The sequence below is a fragment of the Juglans regia genome, chromosome 16 (genome assembly GCF_001411555.2).
Source record: "Juglans regia cultivar Chandler chromosome 16, Walnut 2.0, whole genome shotgun sequence".
NCBI classification, from domain to species: Eukaryota; Viridiplantae; Streptophyta; class Magnoliopsida; order Fagales; family Juglandaceae; genus Juglans; species Juglans regia.
In genome coordinates this window covers 23,403,011-23,424,496 of record NC_049916.1, presented here as the reverse complement: position 1 = coordinate 23,424,496, position 21,486 = coordinate 23,403,011, and the positions used below count along the sequence as shown (strand labels likewise).

General features: G+C 37.6%; 3 protein-coding genes across 5 annotated transcripts; 1 reads left to right on the top strand and 2 right to left on the bottom strand.

Moving 5' to 3' along the window:
- Positions 1-3,591: 3,591 nt before the first annotated feature.
- LOC109006487 (protein NLP2-like) lies at positions 3,592-7,451 on the top strand. Its single transcript, XM_035686237.1, has 4 exons — positions 3,592-4,521; positions 5,393-5,443; positions 5,547-6,582; positions 6,847-7,451. The coding sequence occupies exons 1-4, from the start codon at positions 3,592-3,594 to the stop codon at positions 7,449-7,451; spliced, it is 2,622 nt and encodes an 873-aa protein (XP_035542130.1).
- Positions 7,452-8,247: 796 nt separating this feature from the next.
- LOC109006650 (pentatricopeptide repeat-containing protein At2g17140) lies at positions 8,248-12,432 on the bottom strand. The gene is made up of 2 exons (XM_018986003.2): positions 9,780-12,432; positions 8,248-9,159 (listed from the first exon to the last, which is right to left on the bottom strand). Exons 1-2 carry the CDS (start codon positions 12,302-12,304, stop codon positions 9,048-9,050), a joined length of 2,637 nt encoding a protein of 878 aa, XP_018841548.1. The 5' UTR covers positions 12,305-12,432; the 3' UTR covers positions 8,248-9,047.
- Positions 12,433-13,312: 880 nt separating this feature from the next.
- Positions 13,313-20,905, bottom strand: LOC109006652 (probable galacturonosyltransferase 3). 3 transcript variants are annotated; one of them, XM_018986006.2, is made up of 9 exons: positions 20,735-20,905; positions 20,390-20,442; positions 20,203-20,263; positions 15,999-16,049; positions 15,795-15,932; positions 15,404-15,535; positions 14,985-15,319; positions 13,948-14,893; positions 13,313-13,691 (listed from the first exon to the last, which is right to left on the bottom strand). In XM_018986006.2, the coding sequence occupies exons 1-9, from the start codon at positions 20,795-20,797 to the stop codon at positions 13,416-13,418; spliced, it is 2,055 nt and encodes a 684-aa protein (XP_018841551.1). In that variant the 5' UTR covers positions 20,798-20,905; the 3' UTR covers positions 13,313-13,415. The 3 variants fall into 3 exon arrangements, with proteins under 3 accessions (XP_018841551.1, XP_018841550.1, XP_018841552.1); XM_018986005.2 differs by having other exon boundaries at positions 15,999-16,052; positions 20,735-20,883; XM_018986007.2 differs by lacking the exon at positions 20,735-20,905 and having other exon boundaries at positions 15,999-16,113; positions 20,390-20,427.
- Between the last annotated feature and the right edge of the window lie 581 nt (positions 20,906-21,486).

Genomic DNA, 21,486 nt, shown 5'->3' with positions numbered 1-21,486 from the left:
GAAATTCTATTTGCAGTCCTCACTTAGGGACTGCATGTGCAGGCCCTTTATTAAATGAGAAAAATCATCATTTCAGGAGGGATAATTTTGTAATTTTTAAAAAAATTAAAGATAAAATTGCCTATACTTGTATTGCAGTCCCCAAATGGGGACTGTATCTAGCATTGCTCATTTGATTCATATATAATTTTCATTAATTAACAGAAATTCATGATCATGACAAATTAATTAGTACTGTTTAAACCATGCAAAAAGTAAACAGGCCGGAGAGATTAATCTCTGTGCCTTTCTTCTAACGTTGTTTAATTTCTGGGATCATGTTTAAGTACGCACCATTGATCACCAAGAGATTCTCAAATATAATATTTGACGTTGTTGATCATCATGTACTATTGCTTAATTCTTCTGACTCGACGGGCGGGCATGCATACATACATATATACATACATATATAGTAGATCAAGTAGTGGCCTGACATATAAATACTATGGATAATGCTGGAGCTCCCGCTGGGGGCTCCCGCTGGAGCTCTAGTGTATTTTATCATGTGTATTTTTTAATTTTTTTTATATAGATGTTTTTAATGATTTTAAATATTTTTAAAAAATAAAAAAATTTATAATATTATTAAATAATACTTGCTTAATCACGAAGTAAAATATAAAATATTTTTTTATGATTTTTTATTTTACTTCGTGATTAAGGAAGTATTTTTTAATAAATTTTTTTTTTTACTTCTTAATTAAGAAAGTGTTTTTAATGATGTTCTAAATTTATTTTAATTTTTAAAAAATATTATATAAAAAATAACTTAAAAAAAAAACACATACAATATATACTTACAGCCCCCAGCGGGGGCTGTAGCACGATCCAAATACTATATGCTTCATCAAAGACCGATAAATGTCATCTGTCATAAGTGAGGATTATAAATAAAATTGAAATATCATTCTCTTCTTAAAAAAAATTACTAACAAAAAAAAACCGATCGAGATTTACAATTAAGAAAGTTAGATAAAGTAATTGTTTCGGACGTACGTATTTCACCGTCAACTGATCTCGACAACTAATCTGTGACAAGAAAATATGGTGGTCTGTTGTGTCTAGTGCATCTCTAATGCCTAAGTTAGAAATATATACAAATTGCCTTGTAATAAGGGATCAAAAGTTACCTTGGATTTCTAATACTGCCTCTTTATATAATAGACGTGGATTATTGCTAATAAGGATAGTTCAATTCTTTCCGCAAATATCAGGGATTCAATTATCAAATTTTCAAGATTTACTTTAAGAATAATGAAAGGATTAACATATCGATGACAAATATTACAAATGTCTCGATGTTTTCTCAAGAGTAGATATCTTTGATTGGCAATGATTACCATATTAATCTCATTAGACGATGGGATCTCATGGTGGCGAGTGTATGGTATGCCCGCGGTCTTTCAACTCTGGTGAAGATAAAAGAGTCTCTCCAATAATATTGTGAGATGCTTTTTCTTCCAACTCCGTTTCGTCACTTCTTGTATTTGTTGTTTCTATATCTTCTTCATATATATATATATATATATATATATATAAATATATATATATTTATATATAAAAGAATGAGAAACTCTCTTTCATGTGTGTGCTGGTGTTGGGTTAATGCATAACATTTCCCTTCTTTTTATGTCATGATTGTTCATAAAATATACTTAATCTTAGTCGTGGTTTAGAGTCCGGACTGCAGACATCACATGAACAGATGATCAAGTTGGGTATAACGTCTTGAATTGGTTTTTGAAACTTGAAGCCTTCTGCATCGATCTGGTTTCAAAAAATCAATGCTGGGACCAAATTTATCCTCGAAAACATTGAAAAACAAAACCAAGAAACAAAAACAATTCCCTCTGGCACACAAGACCCGGCCTATTAATGTCAATTAGCTGCAAATAATTCATCGTATCTGACTAGACACCAACGTCAGATCAGAGGTGAAATCATTATAAATTGGCCGTTCATTATCAAACATATGTATGGAGGATGAAAGAGGATGCGCTTAGGGTCAGCCTCAACATATATATTCAATATATATATATATATATATATTAAGGTCACTTTTTGTGTGTAATCGAGGACGCAAGTGAGTCTATAATTTAGGTTGATTTGTGATAACAATTCGCCGCTTATATTACGTACGTACATGACGATCAATGACATGATCAATGATGCATATATGCACGAAAGTGGTGGCCGGGATGATCAGTACAGAGAATTTAACACTTTTTAATTAGCAAGTTTCATGAATTAATGGGGAGTTAATTAAATATATATATATAATTAGTTTAGTCATGATACCTTTTATTTGAAAAATATATATAATTTGGATGTCATTTTCAATGACTAATCAAATTAATTGCTTAATTACTATAATAATTATATATATATATATATATCCCTTTCAAACTGCATTAACTTGATATAATAGACCATTATTGAAGATGAAAGATATATTTTGAGTAATACACAACTCAAAAAAATTTATGAATTTCCTGATATTTTACGTTTATGATGATCAAAGCACGGATTAATATTTTAGAATTGATCGATGTACATGAATAACTAACTATCGACGTTGTTATTATATTTACAAAATCCAATCGAGCACTATTAATCTTGATTTGCAATATAATATATATATGTCCTTTTTTTTTTAAGTCCATAAAATATTATATTTGATTCATAAATATATATATATATATATATATTTATATAATTGTCATTAACAGAAATTCATCATGACAAAGTGTTTGAACCATCCAATTAAAGTAAACAGCACAGGAAATTCTTTTAATTAATGTCTAATTTCTGGTATGAGATTCTCAAGACACGCACAGATCATCACTTAATTAGCTTGAGGCATTATTAGTAGTTGATACCAAAACTAGATCGAGCAGGAGAACAGCTTGCATGCATATTTCCTTTTCCACAAAGACATGCAACAAGTACTATATACTACATACGTACGTACTACTGATCTTAATTAATTTCCTGATGATCAGTCTACCAAAATCTTTGTTGTTGATCATCATCATGTACGTGTTGCTAGCTAGCTAGCTAGATTCTTCTGACTCGACGGGGCGCGCATATATAGTAGAAGTAGTACTGGCGGCCTGACACATATTAATTCTATGCATGCTAGCATGATGATCAAAGACCGATCGAGGTTTACAAGAAGTTCGACAAAGTAATATTGTGAGTAGCTTTTTCTTTTCTTTTTTTCTGTTTCGTCACTTCTTGTATTTTTTGTTTCTATTTTCTTTTTGTGTCTTGATTGTTCATAAAATATACTTAATTTTTAGTCATCACAAGTACATGAGATGATGATCATTAATTAAGTTGGGTCTTGATTAATTGATTTTTGAAACTTGAAGCCTTCTCTGCATCTGGTTTATCATTTCCATTTAAGAAAAAGCTAGATGTTTCTGGGACTGATCAGCTGGCAAAAGTAACATTAATTTCCTGGAAGCTCCTGATCTTTCTGTATTTCATCTTTACGTGTATCGATCGGGTCGTGAATCTTTTCAAACCAAGTACGTACAGCCGGATATGGAAATCGAACGGGAATTTAACATGGAATATGGTGCCTTTACGTCCAACTCCACCACATACGGGAACTTCTCTGAGAATAATATGATCAGTAACACAGAATTGGGTTTCATGGATGAACTTTTGATTGAAGGATGCTGGTTGGAGACCACTGGACTAGGCTTAAACCTTTTCCCTCCAGGCCCCCTACCAGCTTCCGCCCAAGCTTTCAATCATGAGTACCGGCCTTCACATCATTATTTGCCTCCTTTGGAAATAAACTCTATCAGTCATCTCAGCATCAACCAGTACTACAGCCAGCAAATCTACCAAGAATCCACCGAAGGAACTTTTCCCGAATCTGAAGGTATTCTAGTAGAAGGCACTGAACTTGGGATGATCAGGAGATGGTGGATTGGGCCAAGCTGGGCTAATCCGGGACCTTGTTCATCAGTGAAAGAGAGACTAATGATGGCCGTTGGATACTTGACAGAATGTACAAAGAACATGAATGTGCTTATTCAGATATGGGTGCCAATAAGCTGGAGATCATCGGGAGGCAGATATAATTTCCTCACCACTCAGGATCAGCCATACTCCTTTGGAGCTAACTGCAAGAGCCTTGCGAACTACAGAGATGTTTCTAGGGCATATGATCATGAGTTTGCAGTTGAGGAAGATATAGATCAGGTTTTCTGGGAACAGTTGCCTGAATATTGGACTCCTGATATTGTTCGTTTCTTCAAAAGAGACGAATACCCACATGATATAATTAACTATGCACATGATGAGCAGTACTCACGCGGCGTTCGAGGCTTTCTTGCCCTTCCTGTTTTCGAACGAGGGAGTGGAACTTGCTTGGGTGTTGTTGAGATTGTCACAACTGCTGATCAAAATATCAACGTCCATCGCCCAGAACTTGAAAATGTGATCTGCCAAGCTCTTGATCAGGTTCCATTCTCCTAATTCTTACCTGGCCTTCTTCTTTTTTTAATATATATATATATATATATATATATATAATATCCATTATTAATTTATAAGTAGCACTAAGTTGAAACAAAATTATATATATTATTAAGCCACGTACGTCCCTGTTATATTAAACGACATTAATTCTAGCTTAATTCAAATGATTTAAGATCAGTTGGTTGGGTTTTTAATGTCCAACCAAGATCTACTAGTACTGCACCATATATCTACAATAATTATAAATAAATGATTTTAATTCGTAGCTTTTCCTGTTTGAAGATGCACTTGCATGGAAGCCATGCATCCTTGCATTGATTGCACATGATCAGCAGCTTCCAACTGTACGTGGTTTTTGTTCCATATTTGTTGTAGTGACATGATTAATGGTTATAATTATGATCTTCTGTGAATATAAGTAATCATCTATTTAATATATAGCTTAAAATAATATCTTTCAAGAACGTTTATGCTATCTGATCATCGTGCAGGAATGAAAACACTACTCCCACCTACAAAACCTACAGATAAATCCTTTTTTTTTAAAATTTATTTTTACTAATTAATAGTTAAGAAAGTATTTTTTTAATGAATTTGAATTTTTTTTATTTTTTTAAAATGTTCAAGGGGTTTAAAAAAACATTTAAAAAAAAAATTGCCATTTGGTGCCACCATCGGTAGTACTGGATACGTAGCACCACCCTTCCATTTATAATTAATGTTTTCTATTCCTTCTACCTAGCAACCAGTAGAGCAATATTTAATGCATGATGATGAGTAACTGCAATTGATGTAAATGCATGTCTTTCATTTTATCTTCTTACAAGTAGTACTATATATTTTCATTTTGCAGGCTAATGTTGATCTTCGGAGTTATCAATCCTTCAGCCCTCCAAGTGTAAAGGTAAGAGTACGAGCGGTATCGATTAACATGAACAGCATTTCTCGAGTATTTCAACTTTGTAAATTATTCCCAGAATCCATGATCTTATATAAATCTTCAACAGGCTTATAATTATGACGAGTTGTACCAAGTAGCATTGGCCGAGATAGTAGAGGTTTTAGCAACTGTTTGCAAGACACATAGATTGCCTTTAGCTCTAACTTGGGCCCCATGTCTCCAACAAGGTAAAGGTGGATGCCGGCATTCTGATGAGAATTATGCTCATTGTCTTTCAACTGTGGATACGGCTTGCTTTGTGTCTGATGCAGAAGTTTTGGGCTTCCATGAAGCCTGCTCCGAGTACCACCTGTTTCGAGGTCAAGGAACCGTCGGGACTGCATTCACCACAACCAAACCATGTTTTGCAACTGATATGTCTGCCTTTAGCAAGATAGAATATCCTCTCTCTCACCATGCTAGGATGTTTGGATTGCGTGCTGCTGTAGCAATCCCCTTCCGCAGCCTCTATACCGGCTCAGCTGATTTTGTGTTGGAGTTTTTCTTACCAAAGGATTGCCATGATACTGAAGAACAAAATCAGATGCTCAACTCATTGTCCATTGTGCTACAACAGGCTTGCCGGAGTTTGCATGCTGTAATAGAGAAAGTAGTACTCGATGAGGATGAAGTCATATACTCAGTTGAGGAAGTGGTTATTGCTTCAGATGATGTTAGAATTAAGAAAGAAGAACCTCAGAAATCAGTATCTTCCCCTCTGAAAGAAGCCTGTTCGAAAGAGTCATCATGGATTGCCCACATGAAGGAGGTCCAGCAGAAAGGCAAAGGTGTCTCTATCTCCTTGGAGTACCAAGAAGAAGATCCCAAGGAGGAATTCAAGGTGACAACTCACTGGGATAACACTCAGGGGGCCTCGCTCAATGGGCAGGGCTTGTCAGAATTTGGGCAACTTCAGCAAAGTTCTGGGTCCAAAGGTAGTGTTGATGGTGGTGGAGGTTCTTATTCTTATGGCGGGCGGCGTTCATCAAGTGGTAGAAAAACAGGCGAGAAGAGGAGGACCAAGACACAGAAGACTATAAGCTTGTCAGTTCTCCGGCAATACTTTGCAGGAAGCCTAAAAGATGCTGCTAAAAGTATTGGTGGTAGGAAAATATCCATCACTAGTAAAGTCAGAAGTAATTGTTTTATTTCTAATTTCTATGATGCAATTAATGGAACTGAAATTACTTGAATTTCTAATGAAAAAACATTAGGAGTGATCCAGTTTTCTATAGAATTTTCTTAAGCTGTCTTCACTAGAATTTAAGCTGTAACACGAAAGAACTCTAAACCTTGATCAACTCAATATGTATCTGCCAGTTTAAGTATACATGTTGCTCATATATAGCATTTTCTTTGGGTTGCAGTGTGCCCGACTACCCTGAAAAGGATATGCAGGCAACATGGGATTACACGATGGCCATCTCGAAAGATCAAGAAGGTAGGCCACTCTCTGAGGAAACTCCAGAGTGTAATCGACTCGGTTCCAGGAGCTGAGGGTGCAATTCAAATCGGGTCTTTCTACACTAACTTCCCAGAATTTAACTCCCCTGGAAATGGCTCTTTCTCGTCAATGAAAATGATCAGTGACGGCTCAAAGCAATCAAACCCTATACCAGAGAGTAGTTTACTTAACCATGGGTCCGGTACTCACTCAAAATCCCTGCCTTCTTCATGCAGCCAGACCTTTGGTCCCAGTAGCTTTTGTGCTAGTACTGCAGCACAGCAACATAGCACACCCATCAATGCTTTGAGTAATGCAGATACATTAATGAGAGAGAAGCCTGGTGGATTGCTGCCTATGGCTTGCAGTGATGCAGACTTACATACCTTGAATCGACACGAACAGAACCTTCTCCCCGCAGCCGAATGCCTCAAATCTTTTGGCGGGCTTCCTGATCTTGAGACTCTGCCCATTTTACTAGAAAGCAGCAGCCATAATTCTGGAGATGGCGGTACTGGTGCTTTTTGAGTTAAAGTTACTTTTGGTGATGAAAAAATTCGGTTTAGATTCCAACCAAATTGGACTTTTGGAGATTTGCAGCTAGAGATTGCAAGGAGACTCAATCTAGATTATATCAGTAGAGTGGATCTCAGATATTTGGACGATGATCGTGAGTACTGGGTTCTTTTGGCATGCGATGCTGATCTTCAGGAGTGCATACACATATTCAGAGCATCTCAAAGTCACACACTCAGACTCTCCCTTCAGCATGCTTCTAATCCATATCTCGGAAGTCCCTTTGGTAGCAGTGATCTGTCTTGAACACTATCACCAGTTTCGATCCGTTTAGCTACTTAATTATGTCGTTTTTCAGGAACATATATAAGAGGTTATTCAGGGATTCTTGGGTTCTAATTAAGTTGTTAGAACAGCGGCTTATCAATTGGAGATTGTTGATGATGATCACATTAATCTGTTCACTTCTTTGTTTAGTTTTTAAACCAATATTGGATCTTATTTTTTAAGATCTATGGGTATTCTAGATGGAATAAATTAAGAGCTATGAAATTATTAGTACCATTTTAAGCACTTGCTTGGGGCTTAGCATGAATCGTATCATGCCAGAATACAATTCCATCCATGAACTACTATCACTTGCTTCCATTAGCCCCTGAAGTTTTTAAATAACACAGCTTGCACTACCCTATCACCCATTATGAGAACATCCATTATTTATACGAAATACTTGCCAGCCTCAAAATTATATAGAATCTGGGAATATGTAATTTCAAATTTTAAAAACATATAAGGACATCATGGAAACTTAGTCCATTAATGTTTATTCTATCATTCCTTTTTTCCTCCAAATGCACCACAGTGAGCATATTGGTGACACACTACTACAAGTTGTGAACCGTCATATAATCTTCTCTAGTTTGCAAGAAGGTCTACCAAGCTTCTAGGCATAACCCATGCTAACCCAACTCTAACAAAAAGAGTTCTAGCTATCTCGCAATACAGTAGCAAGTTATCTACAAATTGCCCACCACTTTTACACAGAGAACACCAATCAGCTACAATAATCTGGCATTTCCTTAGATTATTCAAGATGAGAATCTTCTTTAAATAAGCTGGCAGGCCAAAAAAGATGCTTTTAGCACCATAGTCCTCCAAATACTCTTCCAAGGAAAGGAATTACAATCATGAGTTGTGAGGACTGGGATAAATTGAGCAGACAGTGAGCTTCCTTTCTTAGAAGGCCTCGAAAGGGTCTTATCTATTCTTCCATCACTTAATCTAGCACAGAACAATATATTAACAAATTCTGTGAAGGAGTCAACTTCCCAATGATAAGCCACTTTGAAGAAATTGAAGTTCCACTGAGGGGAGCAACTAAAGGATCCCAATAGATAGGCCACTGAAGTCTTCTGCACACATGCAATCTTATACGCATTTAGAAAAGCTTCCTCGAAGTTATATCTCCACACCATATGTCATGCCAAAATTTAATGAAGGAACCATCCGCCCCCACCTTGAGTCCAGTGTGTCTAGAAAAGACCTCCTATAATCTAGTTTAAAATCTGCACCATTGACCCCCAAGAGTTAAAGTCAATCATCAGCATCCTAATAATCAAGAACTTGATTTTTATGGGGCTGCAAACTTGATATACTACCCTGACCCAAGCCTTTCTGTACCCGCTTAAGAGCTTTCAATGTAATTGCACTGCCATCATCTCTGTGAAAGAATACAAAGCAGATACAAAGTCAGCAAGCTCAATGAATTCAAAGGTAGTTTTAAGATAAGAGAGGGTAAGTTAAACCTAGTTCCATCACAACAAGATTGAAATTCTAAGATAATAATATTTGTTTGGTTTGCTAGAATCAGTATATTCAGAATTCATGTGTGGGTGTTAACTTCCCCGTAACGTTCGTAACTTGGATTTTTTTTTTTAAAAAAAGTGTGTTCATAGCTTGGAATTGCAGATCATCTAATTGGAGCACATGTTGATAATCAGTAACCAAGGAATCAAATGTACCACATGTTGATGCAAGCTGGTGATAAACACCATCATGCAGTCGTTGCAAAATAGGAGCTACATGGACCATCACACTGCCCTGATGTACTTGTTCATACGAATATGGATAAGTTTTTATATGAGTAGATAATATGGATTCCTTAATACAGGAAATCTGGTAAATTAGTGCAGAAAGCAGTTTTTAAAGCTTATTCTTAAAAAATGAATAAATGAACTGAACATGACCCAAGTTTAGTGCAAATAAATCACGAGATCAATGAGATCAAAGAAGAAAAGAAAGAAGAAATAAATTACAAATGAGTCTTATCCAATCATTTACCTGTGAAGTATGGTCTGCCAATCACTTGCCCCATGTTTCTTGGGTTTTCCACGGACTCTCTGCCACTGATTTCGATAGACCTTATTTTCCACCCTACCTGCTGAAGCCATTTCCATCATCCTCTCAGCAAGTTCATCAGCTTCGTGCTTGTTTCCCCTTATACCCAGGCCATCAATCACTGGCATGAAAGATGCAGGATCAAATCCATATCCTATATCAATCATCCTATGAAGAATTTCACTAGCATCCTCTAATTTCTCATCCTTGCAGAGTTTGCCAATAAGATCCTTAAACAAGAAGTTTCCCACATCAAAGGTCTTATCCAAAGAAGCTTGAAACAGCTCTTTAGCTTCGGCAACTTCACCTCTAGCAAGTAATTCATTAAACATCAAACTATATAAGGCTTCCTTGTGGCCGCATATACTCAGAGCAATCTCAAATATCTCCTTTGCTAATGCAAAATCACACAGCTTGCAGAAAGCTTTGATTAATATTCTGAATGAAGATATATTAGGGGAGATGCCCTTTTGCATCATTTCATCTAAAAGAGAGGTGGCATCATGGACTCTCCCTCCTTCACAGAGACAGCTGATTATATTATTGTAAGTACAAACGTTTGGAGAAACTCCTCTTTCTCTCATCTCATCCATCAGCCCATATATTTCGAATATTTGATTTTTACTTCCTAAGCCCAGGATCAATGAGTTATAAGTTTGAAGGGTCTTGTTGCAGCCATTTATCTCCATGTCTTTTAGAACTCGAAATGCGGATGATAGCTTTCCTTGTTTGCAGAAAGTATATATAAAAATATTGTAAACTGCAGAATCAGGAAGCAAGTTTTTCCTCACCATCTCAGTGAACTTCTTTTTAGCTTCATCAAGCCTCCCAGCCTTGCATAACTCACTAATTATTGTTGAGTAGGTGACCAAATCAGGCATGCATTTCTTCCCATTACCACTATCATCAACTAGGCCGATAAATGAGTTCCCCAGGTTACCAAGAGCAGCACTTCCATGAGTCCACATCCCATTCACAATTTCAATTGCTTCGTCCAATTTCTTAATATTACACAGACCATCAATCACGATATTGCATGTCACAGTATCTAAGCCATAACCTCTCTCATTCATCATTTTTAGTAATTCCTCTGCTTCCGATGTTCTCCCCTCTTTCCATAGGCTGTGCAGCAAAATGTTGCAAGTATAGGTATTTGGGAAACAACTACGACTCATCATCTCATGAAGAATATTATTGGCTTCAGATATCTTCCCCTTCTTGCAGTACCCGTGTAGTAAAGTACCATAAGTTACTGTATCTGGGGGAATACCACTACATTTCATCAAGCCCATAACCATCCTTGCATCAGAGAGCATCCCATTTTTGCATAGCCCATCCATCACAATGTTGTATGAGTAGATATTGGGTTCAATGCCCTTATCCACCATCTCTTTTAGAACCAATCGTGCCTCTAACAGCTTCCCATTCCTAACCAAACCCAACAACCATATATTATAACTCTCCAAACTTATAAAATCACCAACATTTTGCATAGACTCAAACAGGGTCTTTGCTTCCTCCAACATCCCTTCCTTGCAAAAACCCTCGAGCATTAAGTTATAAGTTATGATATTTGGCCGAGGCAACCCCAATTCTTCATCAATTTGCATATCTCTAAAAATTCTAGAAGCCTCTAGGATTTTCCCTGCCCCACAAAGGGCTGAAATCCTAGAATTAAAAGTAACAACATCTGGAAGGATACCATCCTCTCTCATTTTCTCCACTAACTTCTCAGCTTCATCAGTCCTACCTTCTCTACAAAAACTAGATATCAAAGTATTGTACACAACCCTGTTGGGAAAAACATTATAATTCCTCAGCTTATTTAAAAGCTCCAAGCCTTGTGTAGCAAGCCCGGTTCTACAATACCCACGAACTAAAATCCCAACAGTGAACTCATTTGGTTGACAACCCTTCTCAGACATTCTATCAAATACCTCCCGAGCCACTTCCATAAGACCCAAGTCACACAGTGCACGTATCAAAAGATTAAAAGTATATGTTTCCGGGTTAATCCCAGCGACAATCATATCTCTGTACAACCATGACACAAAATCCGCACGGTCTCCCTTTAAGGAGGACTGAAGAAGCAAATTATACAAAGATATGGGAGGAGGCTTTTCCGGGAACCGGGTTCGAAGCGATTTGAATTGGGAAACAGCCTCATCAACAAGACCCGATTGGGCCAAGACTCGCACGAGGGAAAGGAGACAAGGGTGAGACGTTTCGACGGGTTGCGAGTCAAGGAGTTCGGGAAGGCTATCAATTTCGCGGTGCATTTGTTCACGAACAAGGATACGAGCGATGACGGGTATGGATCGAAGACAGTAGTTGGAGAAAGAGGGAGAGGAGAGAATGCGCTTGAAGAGGTGCCATGCTAGTTTGGGATTGTTAGTGTTCTTGAGAAGAGCTTTGGTGAGTTTGCTTCCGTTCGTTTGTTCCATATAACGGTCGCTAATGATTCTCATAATCAGTTAGTATTTAGTAGCCGACGAATTTGTTGATGACGTGTTTTGGAAACCGGGCACTATGTTCAGTCACATGCAAGGCAGAAGAAATGGGGGCTCGGGGTTGTTACTCAGAACCTTTGTTGTCAAAGTCCAGATGAGAATATCCTCTCCAGAACTTTTCTTGTACTTTGCTGGTGGAGCCTATCCAATTTCTTTACATCTTTTTAACTTTTCGTCTGAGGAGCATAAAATCCTCCAAATAATTTAGATTCTTAATTATTTTTAATTAAATAATTTACATATTGAGTGTTACCCCTTGTAATTTCCTCAGCATGAAATCGTGTAACAAGCAAATCTAGTACACGTATTAGTCTTTTAAAAAAAATTTGAAAATTCCAAAATCAAATCATAACATCAAATACATGTTTGCCACACAAGTATTGTTGCATGATTATTATTTTAGCAGTACTAGGAGTAGTATTACTTTTAAAGAAATAAATTGACGTAATTTGATGTTGTAAAATTCATTTTATCATAAAATAGATCATTTTATGAATCTAGCACTTCTTATATTTGTATTAATGAGGTTTGGCATTTCATGGACCTGACAATAAAACGAGTGAATATTCCAACGAAGTCAGTATATCTAAACGCAGTGAGCACTATGCATTGTTGTGGATAGTCGAAATGAGATTTCATCATCACTGGATAGCTGCAAAAGCATATAGTAAGCAGAGTATAGGTTTGCTTTGCCATTTCATGGACCCGACACGACACGTGGAACTTGAGAACCAGATGCTTGAGGATCAATTTCCTCTCATTAGCCATTTTCAAACCCTTTTCCATTATTCTTAACACCTGTATACTGTTTAAGAGGAAATTGGGAAACAACAGATGAAGGCGTTACATGTAGCCAATATATATATAAATATATATATATATATATATATATATGTTTATGAGATGGCTCAGGCAAACTGCACTGTAACTTCTGAAACATATAGCACAAAAGAGAACATTGATGAATTCTATGGGAGCAATAAGGCATTTTGCATTTATTTTCTTGTTTAGATCAAATATTACACGTGTAAGTGAGTGAAAGAGCGTGAGCAGGACAAAAGAAAAAATGTTATTCACTAATGTTGCACAATCGAAGATAGGGGTTATCATACATTACATATTTCGACCAGTAAGACTTGTACTTGGAAACAGCCAAGTCCAACCATGGCTTGTAGTTTCCATTGTAATGGACGACAGCTGCATTGTCTATCGCTGTTTGATTAAGAGCTGGGTCATAGCCAAGTCCCAAGACATGCCAACCCCGGTCAAGCGGATAGGTCAAGTTGTAGAAAGTGATTAGTCCAGGCGGCAAGGTGCCAAGTTTCCAAAGAGTTCTATCCTCATTCTGCAAAAAAAAAAAAAATCTTCTACATCAGTTGCAAGCCTTAGTCGCGAAAGATACCAATGCATTACAAGCATATTGCACACTTTTGGCTACCATCACCATGATATTTGTATACACGACTTCAAGACTAAAAGTTATTATCACAAATGAAATGCATAGAATAAGTAATTTACATGGAGAGCGAATGATAATAACATGAAAAGAGAAAGAGGAGTCTTGTTTGAGACATGAAGGAAGAAGAGAGACGAAGATGTACCATATCCTGCCAATGATGGTATATTCCGGTGATATTTCGCCTTTTCCACTCCTTCAAGTCAAAAATATTCATGCCAAATGCCCAACCACAAGCATTTTGATCGAAATTCTCAGAAATCTTTGGATTAGAGAAGTTCAAATACTTATCAAATCTGTGGAAGCTCTCCTTGCATGTCTCCACGGCACCATTTACCATCCCTTGCAGATCAATGGACCAGAGAGGTGTGAGATCCTTCTGAACTACAATATCATCATCTAAAAATAGGATCTTGTCTAAATTTGGGTAGACTTCAGGAAGGTAGAATCTAAGATGATTCAGCATGGACAAATATTTTGGATTCCTATATTTAAGATTGTCAGCCCCAGCAGAGATGGAAGAAGGATGATTTGCCTTGAAATAATATTCTTTAATTCTTGCAGATTCAAGTTGACGTAAAACGGAACAGTAAGAGGAATTCAACCACCTGAAATCATCTATGTTCTCAACTTGTATAGTTGCTTTTGGAGGAGGGTTGACAAGAAACCACATTCTCATTGCAGCAAAATTCAGTTTATCTGTGACTATGTGGAAAACATGTTTCTCAGGTTCCTTTGCATGCAGCACAGTAGAATTGACAACCACAGATGTTGCTAGGACATTGTCAGAAAAGATGGCATAGTGGTATAAAGATGGATCTTCAAGCTTTTCTTTGTCACGGTCCTGTTTCTTATGATAACCCTGCAGGTAATACTCTGCTGCAAGCTGCAGAGGAAGGCAGTGCAGTCCTTTAGGGACTGTTTTCGCAGCTAGCTGAATCAAGAATGCACTCTTTTTTTTCAGGGCATTCACATTCTCTTCTGTTGACTGAAGCATGGCTCTAAACTTCCTTGCAATCATGGCACAGTCATATAGTTGGTCTTTAGCTATGGAGAGAACATGGCCCATTGCTTTTGCTTGATCAAGTGCACTAAAATAGGAACAGTGAGAAAAACTGCATGAAAACCAAGAGCAAGCACTTACACCTGGTATTCAGAATAGTGGAAAGAGAGTAGAAATACCTTGGGTGAAGCTCAGTATCAGAATTGGCTTCTCCGATAGCACGCTGACTTTCTCTGGAGTGTTGCGTGAGAGAATTGTAAAGATTACTTTCATTTTTAGACTTGGCAATGTATGCATATGCTTTGGCCATTACAATCTGGTCACGCATGAGTTTCAAGGTTGAATCAGAATTTGGATTATCATAATCTCGCCTCCATATACTGTACTTTCCCTTGACAGTGGTGTCGAGGCTTTTCGACCGTTCAACTGCTGCTGCTGCCATCTGGTAGTCAGTTTCTTTATTTTGTTGAATTAACTGAGCAGTTCGAAGATCCCTCCTTTCCTGCCGCATTTTCTGAAAGGCTAGGACATGTTACAAACCAACATCGATTGCACAAAATATATTTAGGGAACACAAAACAAAAGCACTTGAGTTCACCCGTCGCATTAGCTTCACTGGGCTCATTGATGACATCTGAGGATATGGGCTTCCACCTTCTTGATGTTCATCAGTAGAATGCTCCACATTCTCTCCAGATCCCATCTCAGATTGAAACGAATATTCCATTTTCTGAAATTAAGGATCAGAAGGAAATGGTCAGTCAGAGACTGTAACGAGGTGATAATAATTCAATTTTTTATGTCAGCCACTTAAAAGAAACGAAGGGAGAAGTTAATGGTTTTTTCTCTTAGTTGGAAAACATCGTGGAATTAAATTGTATGTGTAATTCATGTGGTTCTCATAATTGTTCAAACTGTTTTAGCTAAGTATGATAGAGTAATTCCACATGCATTTTTAAAGAATCAATGTTTAAATGAGATAGCAGTACCTGAGAACTCTTTGACTGACCATGATTAGAATCAATAGGTTTTTCCCAGACCCAGGACGCAGATAGATCCCTCATTTTCACGCTACTAACTCGAACAGCACCAGAGGTGTCGGTGTATGTTGCTATGATGTCAATATCCTGTGTGAAATGTATAAATATAAGAACCACTATTTCTACTGAGAAAAGAAAAACTCTACAAATTACCTTTTCATCTGGATGATTGCCAACTCCTGTAGCAGAATTATTAACTTGTTCCTGCTAAGCCAGCATTTGGCCATATGGTCAATAAAATGCAACAGTTTGTATAATGTAACAACTTCTGCATAAAGGTAATGTTTTGTTACTGATCAAAAATAAAATCAGAATAATGGTGAGTGCGCAGGTGAAGAAGGGTTGTGCATGTAAAACATAATATCTGTCTGTTGCACTTCTAAAACTCGAGTGTACACCAGCCACATTAAACGGTTTTAGCCATACTTCTGCTCTCAGAATCATATTTTTCAGTTATATAATACTATCTTCCCCACCCTTATTCACCTTCCTTCAATATTTTTTTTTTTATAAGTAAAAAGAAATTTTATTAATCCACGTAATTAGACATGACAAAGGTACATAGGAAGAATACAAGAAATGAGCCTAATTACGAGCTAAGCACTGCAAAAAGCAACATAAAAGTCATTAAAACTCGTTCCATTCAATACAATAGATGATGCCCAAAGCAACAATGTATGAAAGAAAAAGTCCCTAAACCCTTCCAGTGAGCGCTCCCTATTGTCGAAACAACGAACATTCCTCTCTTTCCATGTGCACCACATTAAGCATAGAGGCACCATCTTCTAAACATCCATGATGTGACGATTGCCCCGAATTCCACTCCGACATGACAATAAATCTATCACCTCCTAGGCATTACCCATGCAATACCGAGCCAAGTGAATATTTCATCCCATAAAGCCTTAACTACTTCACAGTGAAGGAGGGAGGTGATCCGCTTATTCACTATTGTGTTTGCACATGAAGCACCAATCTCTTATGTAGAGGCCGCACTTTCTCAACTTGTCGATAGTCAATATTTTTCCCATGAGATGCCAGCCAACCAAAGAAAGCAACCTTGAGGGGAGCATTACTCCTCCGAATGCATCCTTCAAGAAATTCCTTATCAATGCAGTAACATTTACACTTTGATCCTGAAAATCAATGGTAGAGAGTGCACAAAGGCTCTCGTGATCCGGGAACATGTGGTGAGTTTCTATAAACATTTATGTACATAAGGTGAGGGTTGGAGGCTAAAATTAGATGGACTTGGTTTTGATTCTATTGAGTCACAATCAGCATCTTGGTTGAAAAGATCTTTTGAGGAAGAGAAGGTATATGATGTGGTCAAAAAAATGGTGAAAGATAAAGCACTAGGTCCAGACGGCTTTTCGATGGGCTTTTTTCAAACATGTTGGGAGGGAGTGAAAGAGGACATTATGATGTGCTCCAAGAGTTATTCTTGGCGGGGAAGTTCAAGAAAAGCCTGAATGTTACCTTTTTTGCTTTGATCCCGAAGAAGACTGGAGCATCGGAAGTGAAGGACTTTAGGCCCATTAGCCTCATAAATGGGGTATACAAAATCATTTCCAAGGTGCTTGCTAGTAGGTTAGGGGCGGTTATAGGTAAGATTATTTCAAATCCACAAAATGCTTTTGTAAGGGGTCACCAAATTCTAGATTATGTCCTAAGAGCCAACGAATGCCTAGATAATAGAATAAAGTCTGGTATTGCAGGGATAATCTGTAAACTAGATATGGAAAAAGCATATGATCATGTAAACTGGGACTTACTCCTTTATCTACTGAAGAGATGTGGCTTTGGAGAGAAATGGTGCATGTGGATCAGATGGTACATCTCTACGGCAAGATTCTCAGTTTTGATCAATGGCAACCCCGGGGGCTTCTTCAACAGCTCTCGAGGCCTAAGACAGGGAGACCCCTTGTCCCCTCTTCTTTTTGTCGTCATCATGGAGGCCCTGAGTAGGATGTTATCGGTTGTGGTTAGCAACAGTTTTATGGCTGGATTTTTAGTGGGTGAGCCGAGTAGATGCCTTATTTCGGTTTCCCACTTTCTATTTGCAGATGACACACTAATCTTTTGCGAGGCAAAGCAAGACCAACTTAGGACATTGAAGGCGCTTCTTCTATGCTTCGAAGCAGTGTCCGGTTTGAGAGTGAATTTCAACAAATCAGAGTTAGTGCCAGTTGGGAACGTCAAGTACTACTCGGCAATTGGCAAACACACTTGGGTGTAAGGTCGCTTCTCTTCCTATGACATATTTGGGATTACCGTTGGGGGCTGCATCATTAGCCTTATCTATTTGGGATACAGTTATTGAGATAATAGAACGAAGATTGGCAGGGTGTAAGAGATTGTATTTGTGGAAAGGAGGTCGGGTGACTCTTATCAAGAGTACTCTCTCTAACTTACCAACTTATTTTCTATTTGCATTTCCAATTCTAACTAGCGTGGCGGCACGGATTGAAAAACTCTATCGTAAGTTCTTATGGAGTGGGATGGGGGATGAATTAAAGTTTCACCTAGTCAAATGGGATAAGGTGTGTAGCCCAATACAATCAGGTGGGTTGGGTTAAAGAACTTGAGAACGTTTAATCAGGCACTTCTTGGGAAATGGCCTTGGAGATAGAATATGGAACCGGAAGCCCTCTGGAAATTAGTGATTGATTGCAAACATGGCAGTTTATGGGAGGATTGATGTACTAGAGAGGGGAAAGGGTCCTATGGTGTCGGGGTTTGGAAGCAAATAAGACGAGGGTGGGGGGCATTTACGCGCCACACTAAGTTTATGGTGGGGGAGGGTACTCGTATAAAATTCTGGAAGGACATTTGGTGTGGGGAGGAGGCTCTAAAGGACTCTTTCCCATCCGTTTCAGAGTGAGTGGCACGTGACCAAGAAGCTTTGGTGGCGGACCTCATGGTTCATTCAGGAGACCAAGTCCAATGGAATGTCACCTTTAGTAGAGCAGTCCAAGATTGGGAGATAGACAGTTTCGAGGCTTTTTTTTAGCCTAGTGTACTCTATGAAACTGAATGGATTGCGAGAAGATAAACTGTGGTGGACACCTACAAGTAAGGGTACTTCCTCTGTTCGTTCTTTCTACAAGTCCCTTACACTCCTACCAAATACTCACTTCCCATGGAGAAGACTATGGAGGAATAAGGCGCCCCCCAAAGCACTCTTCTTCTCTTGGACAGTGGCCCTGGGTAAAATTTTGACTACCGATAATCTGCGAAAGCGCCAAGTAATTATCTCAGATTAGTGTTGTATGTGCAAGAATACTAGCAAGACAGTGGATCATCTCTTGCTACATTGTGAGACAGCTAGAGCTGTGTGGAGCAAAGTGTTCAGTCGAATAGGGTTAAACTGGGTGGCCTGCTACAGTGGTTGAGCTATTGGCCAGTTGGGTGACGCCGAGTGGTGGTCCACAAATCAAAGTTGTGTGGAAGATGGTCCTTGCTTGCATTATGTGGTGCATATGGCAAGAGCATAACAAGCAGACATTCGAAGACAAGGAGCAGACACTAGAGGAGCTTCGAGCCTTATTTTTCCACACCTTATTTCTTTGGGCTATAGCTGTAGACTTTAATGGCCTAAATGTACATGATTTTCTTGTTTCTTCTTTAGCGACCTAGATAATATAGGTCTTATCTCTTGTATACCTTCTTGTGTATTTGGGTTATGCCTATTCTTATTAATACTACTGTTTACTTATTAAAAAAAAAAAAAGACATTTACACTTGATAGAAACTCTTATTCCACTACAACAGACACTGGTTCTCTTTTCCAGATCTCTCTCATGTAGCAGCTAAAACCTCAGAGGCCTATTTGGCTGTCCCATAAAAGGTTCAAAGTGAGGTCATGAGTTTGTGTTCAGTTGTTATAAAATTTTAGATGGAATCATATGAGATTCACAGGACAACCTAACAAACCCTTATCATTGCACTTCATTGAAAACATCCATACGTTTTAACAAAACATATTACCCCAACTCCTCGTAAAATTTGTATCTCATCAAGAACTAAAATGGAACTTCTGCAATAAATTCCAAAACTCCAACTTCTGTGATGGTTTGAATACTTAACTATTTAACCAAATCTGAGGTTTTAAAAACGGAGAAACTACATTTCATCTTGTTTCCTTTATGTTTTCTAGGGTTTCCAAACCAAGCATCCTCTAGGACGTTGCCAATTATAGTAAATAGTTAATTATACCACGCGGTACATAATTATGGCAATAGAGTTACAAAGATATGAAACACCTCCAAGTAGCTCTGTGACTATCAAATTATCAATAGCTATAGAAAGGGATATCGTAATTATAAAACTGAAATAAGAAAGAAGAGATCAAGACCTTCCTCAAACGGCACTGCTCACAGTCATACAAGGGCCGGAACTCTTTGAATTCTCTTTGACTGAAATAAATAACAGACATTGCAATAAAGACCACTATCAATCAGAAAAAAATAAAAAATAAACAAGACCCAAAATGAAGTATAGTGTACTAATAAAAAAATATTCATGTCAAAGACTAATCTTACATAGTTGAAGTATCCAATACATCTGATCCAACAAGAGCGATATGGCACACAACCTAATTGAAAGATTAAAAAATTAACAATAATCTAACAGAAACTGATGCATAAATAGAAAAGACTTTGAGAATGCATAATTATAAAACTTAGTACTGATTCAACTGACGGTTTTCATTAATCAAATTCATAAATGTGAGAAACTTCTTCTTTATTAGGTGCAATGAAATTTGAAGAATCAAACCAGAGGACTGATTACAACCGTGGCTAACCATTGGAGATAATTAAATAGAAGGATCTAAGGATCGGCGTCGATCCGTGGCGTGCAAACCCTAAAAAATAGAAGACAATTACCAATAAGATGCAGATTAGTTGGAGGGAATGAGATCTTGAGAATGTTCTTTCGCCAGCTTCCATTAGAGAGAGAGCGAGGATGTTTCAGCGGGAATCGGGGGTGGGGACGGAGTTTATATAGAAACCCGTTTCAGATTTTCAGTGACAAGGCTCGCTTTGAATCACCTTATTGGTAACGCGTTTTAACCGAGAGGGTCATAAAAAGGCGAAGTGTATGAGCTTTAGAGACGACTTGTTTCGTCATAGCAACTCGATATTTTAAAAAACATAACAAAACAAAACATAACCCTCCAATTCCCTTTATTTTTTATTTTTTATTTTTTATTTTTTATTTGACAATGACTGGTGAGTGATGGGAATTATTTGGCCCCTCGTATTCTTGTAATATGTATTTTTATATTTTACATGATTTTGCAATACCTCTTTCTTTATTGCATAGCCTCTACAAACATTCTAATAAAAATTAATAATTGTGACTTACTTATTAAATGCACTATTTTTAATTTAGGTTGCATTTGGATGTTGCGCTAAATTGAGTTAAATTGAGTTGAATTTTTTTATGAATAATAGTGAGTTGAGATAATGGAGTACGTTTTGTGGAGTTTATCTAAGATAAGTTTAAATGTGTTTGAATGTTAAGATGAGTTTAAATATATTTATGGGAAGTTATAAAATATATGGGTACTACTATCACTATTCACCTGACATCTTGTGTTACAATCGGTGCAGCCTGTAAACAAAAACTTGTAAAA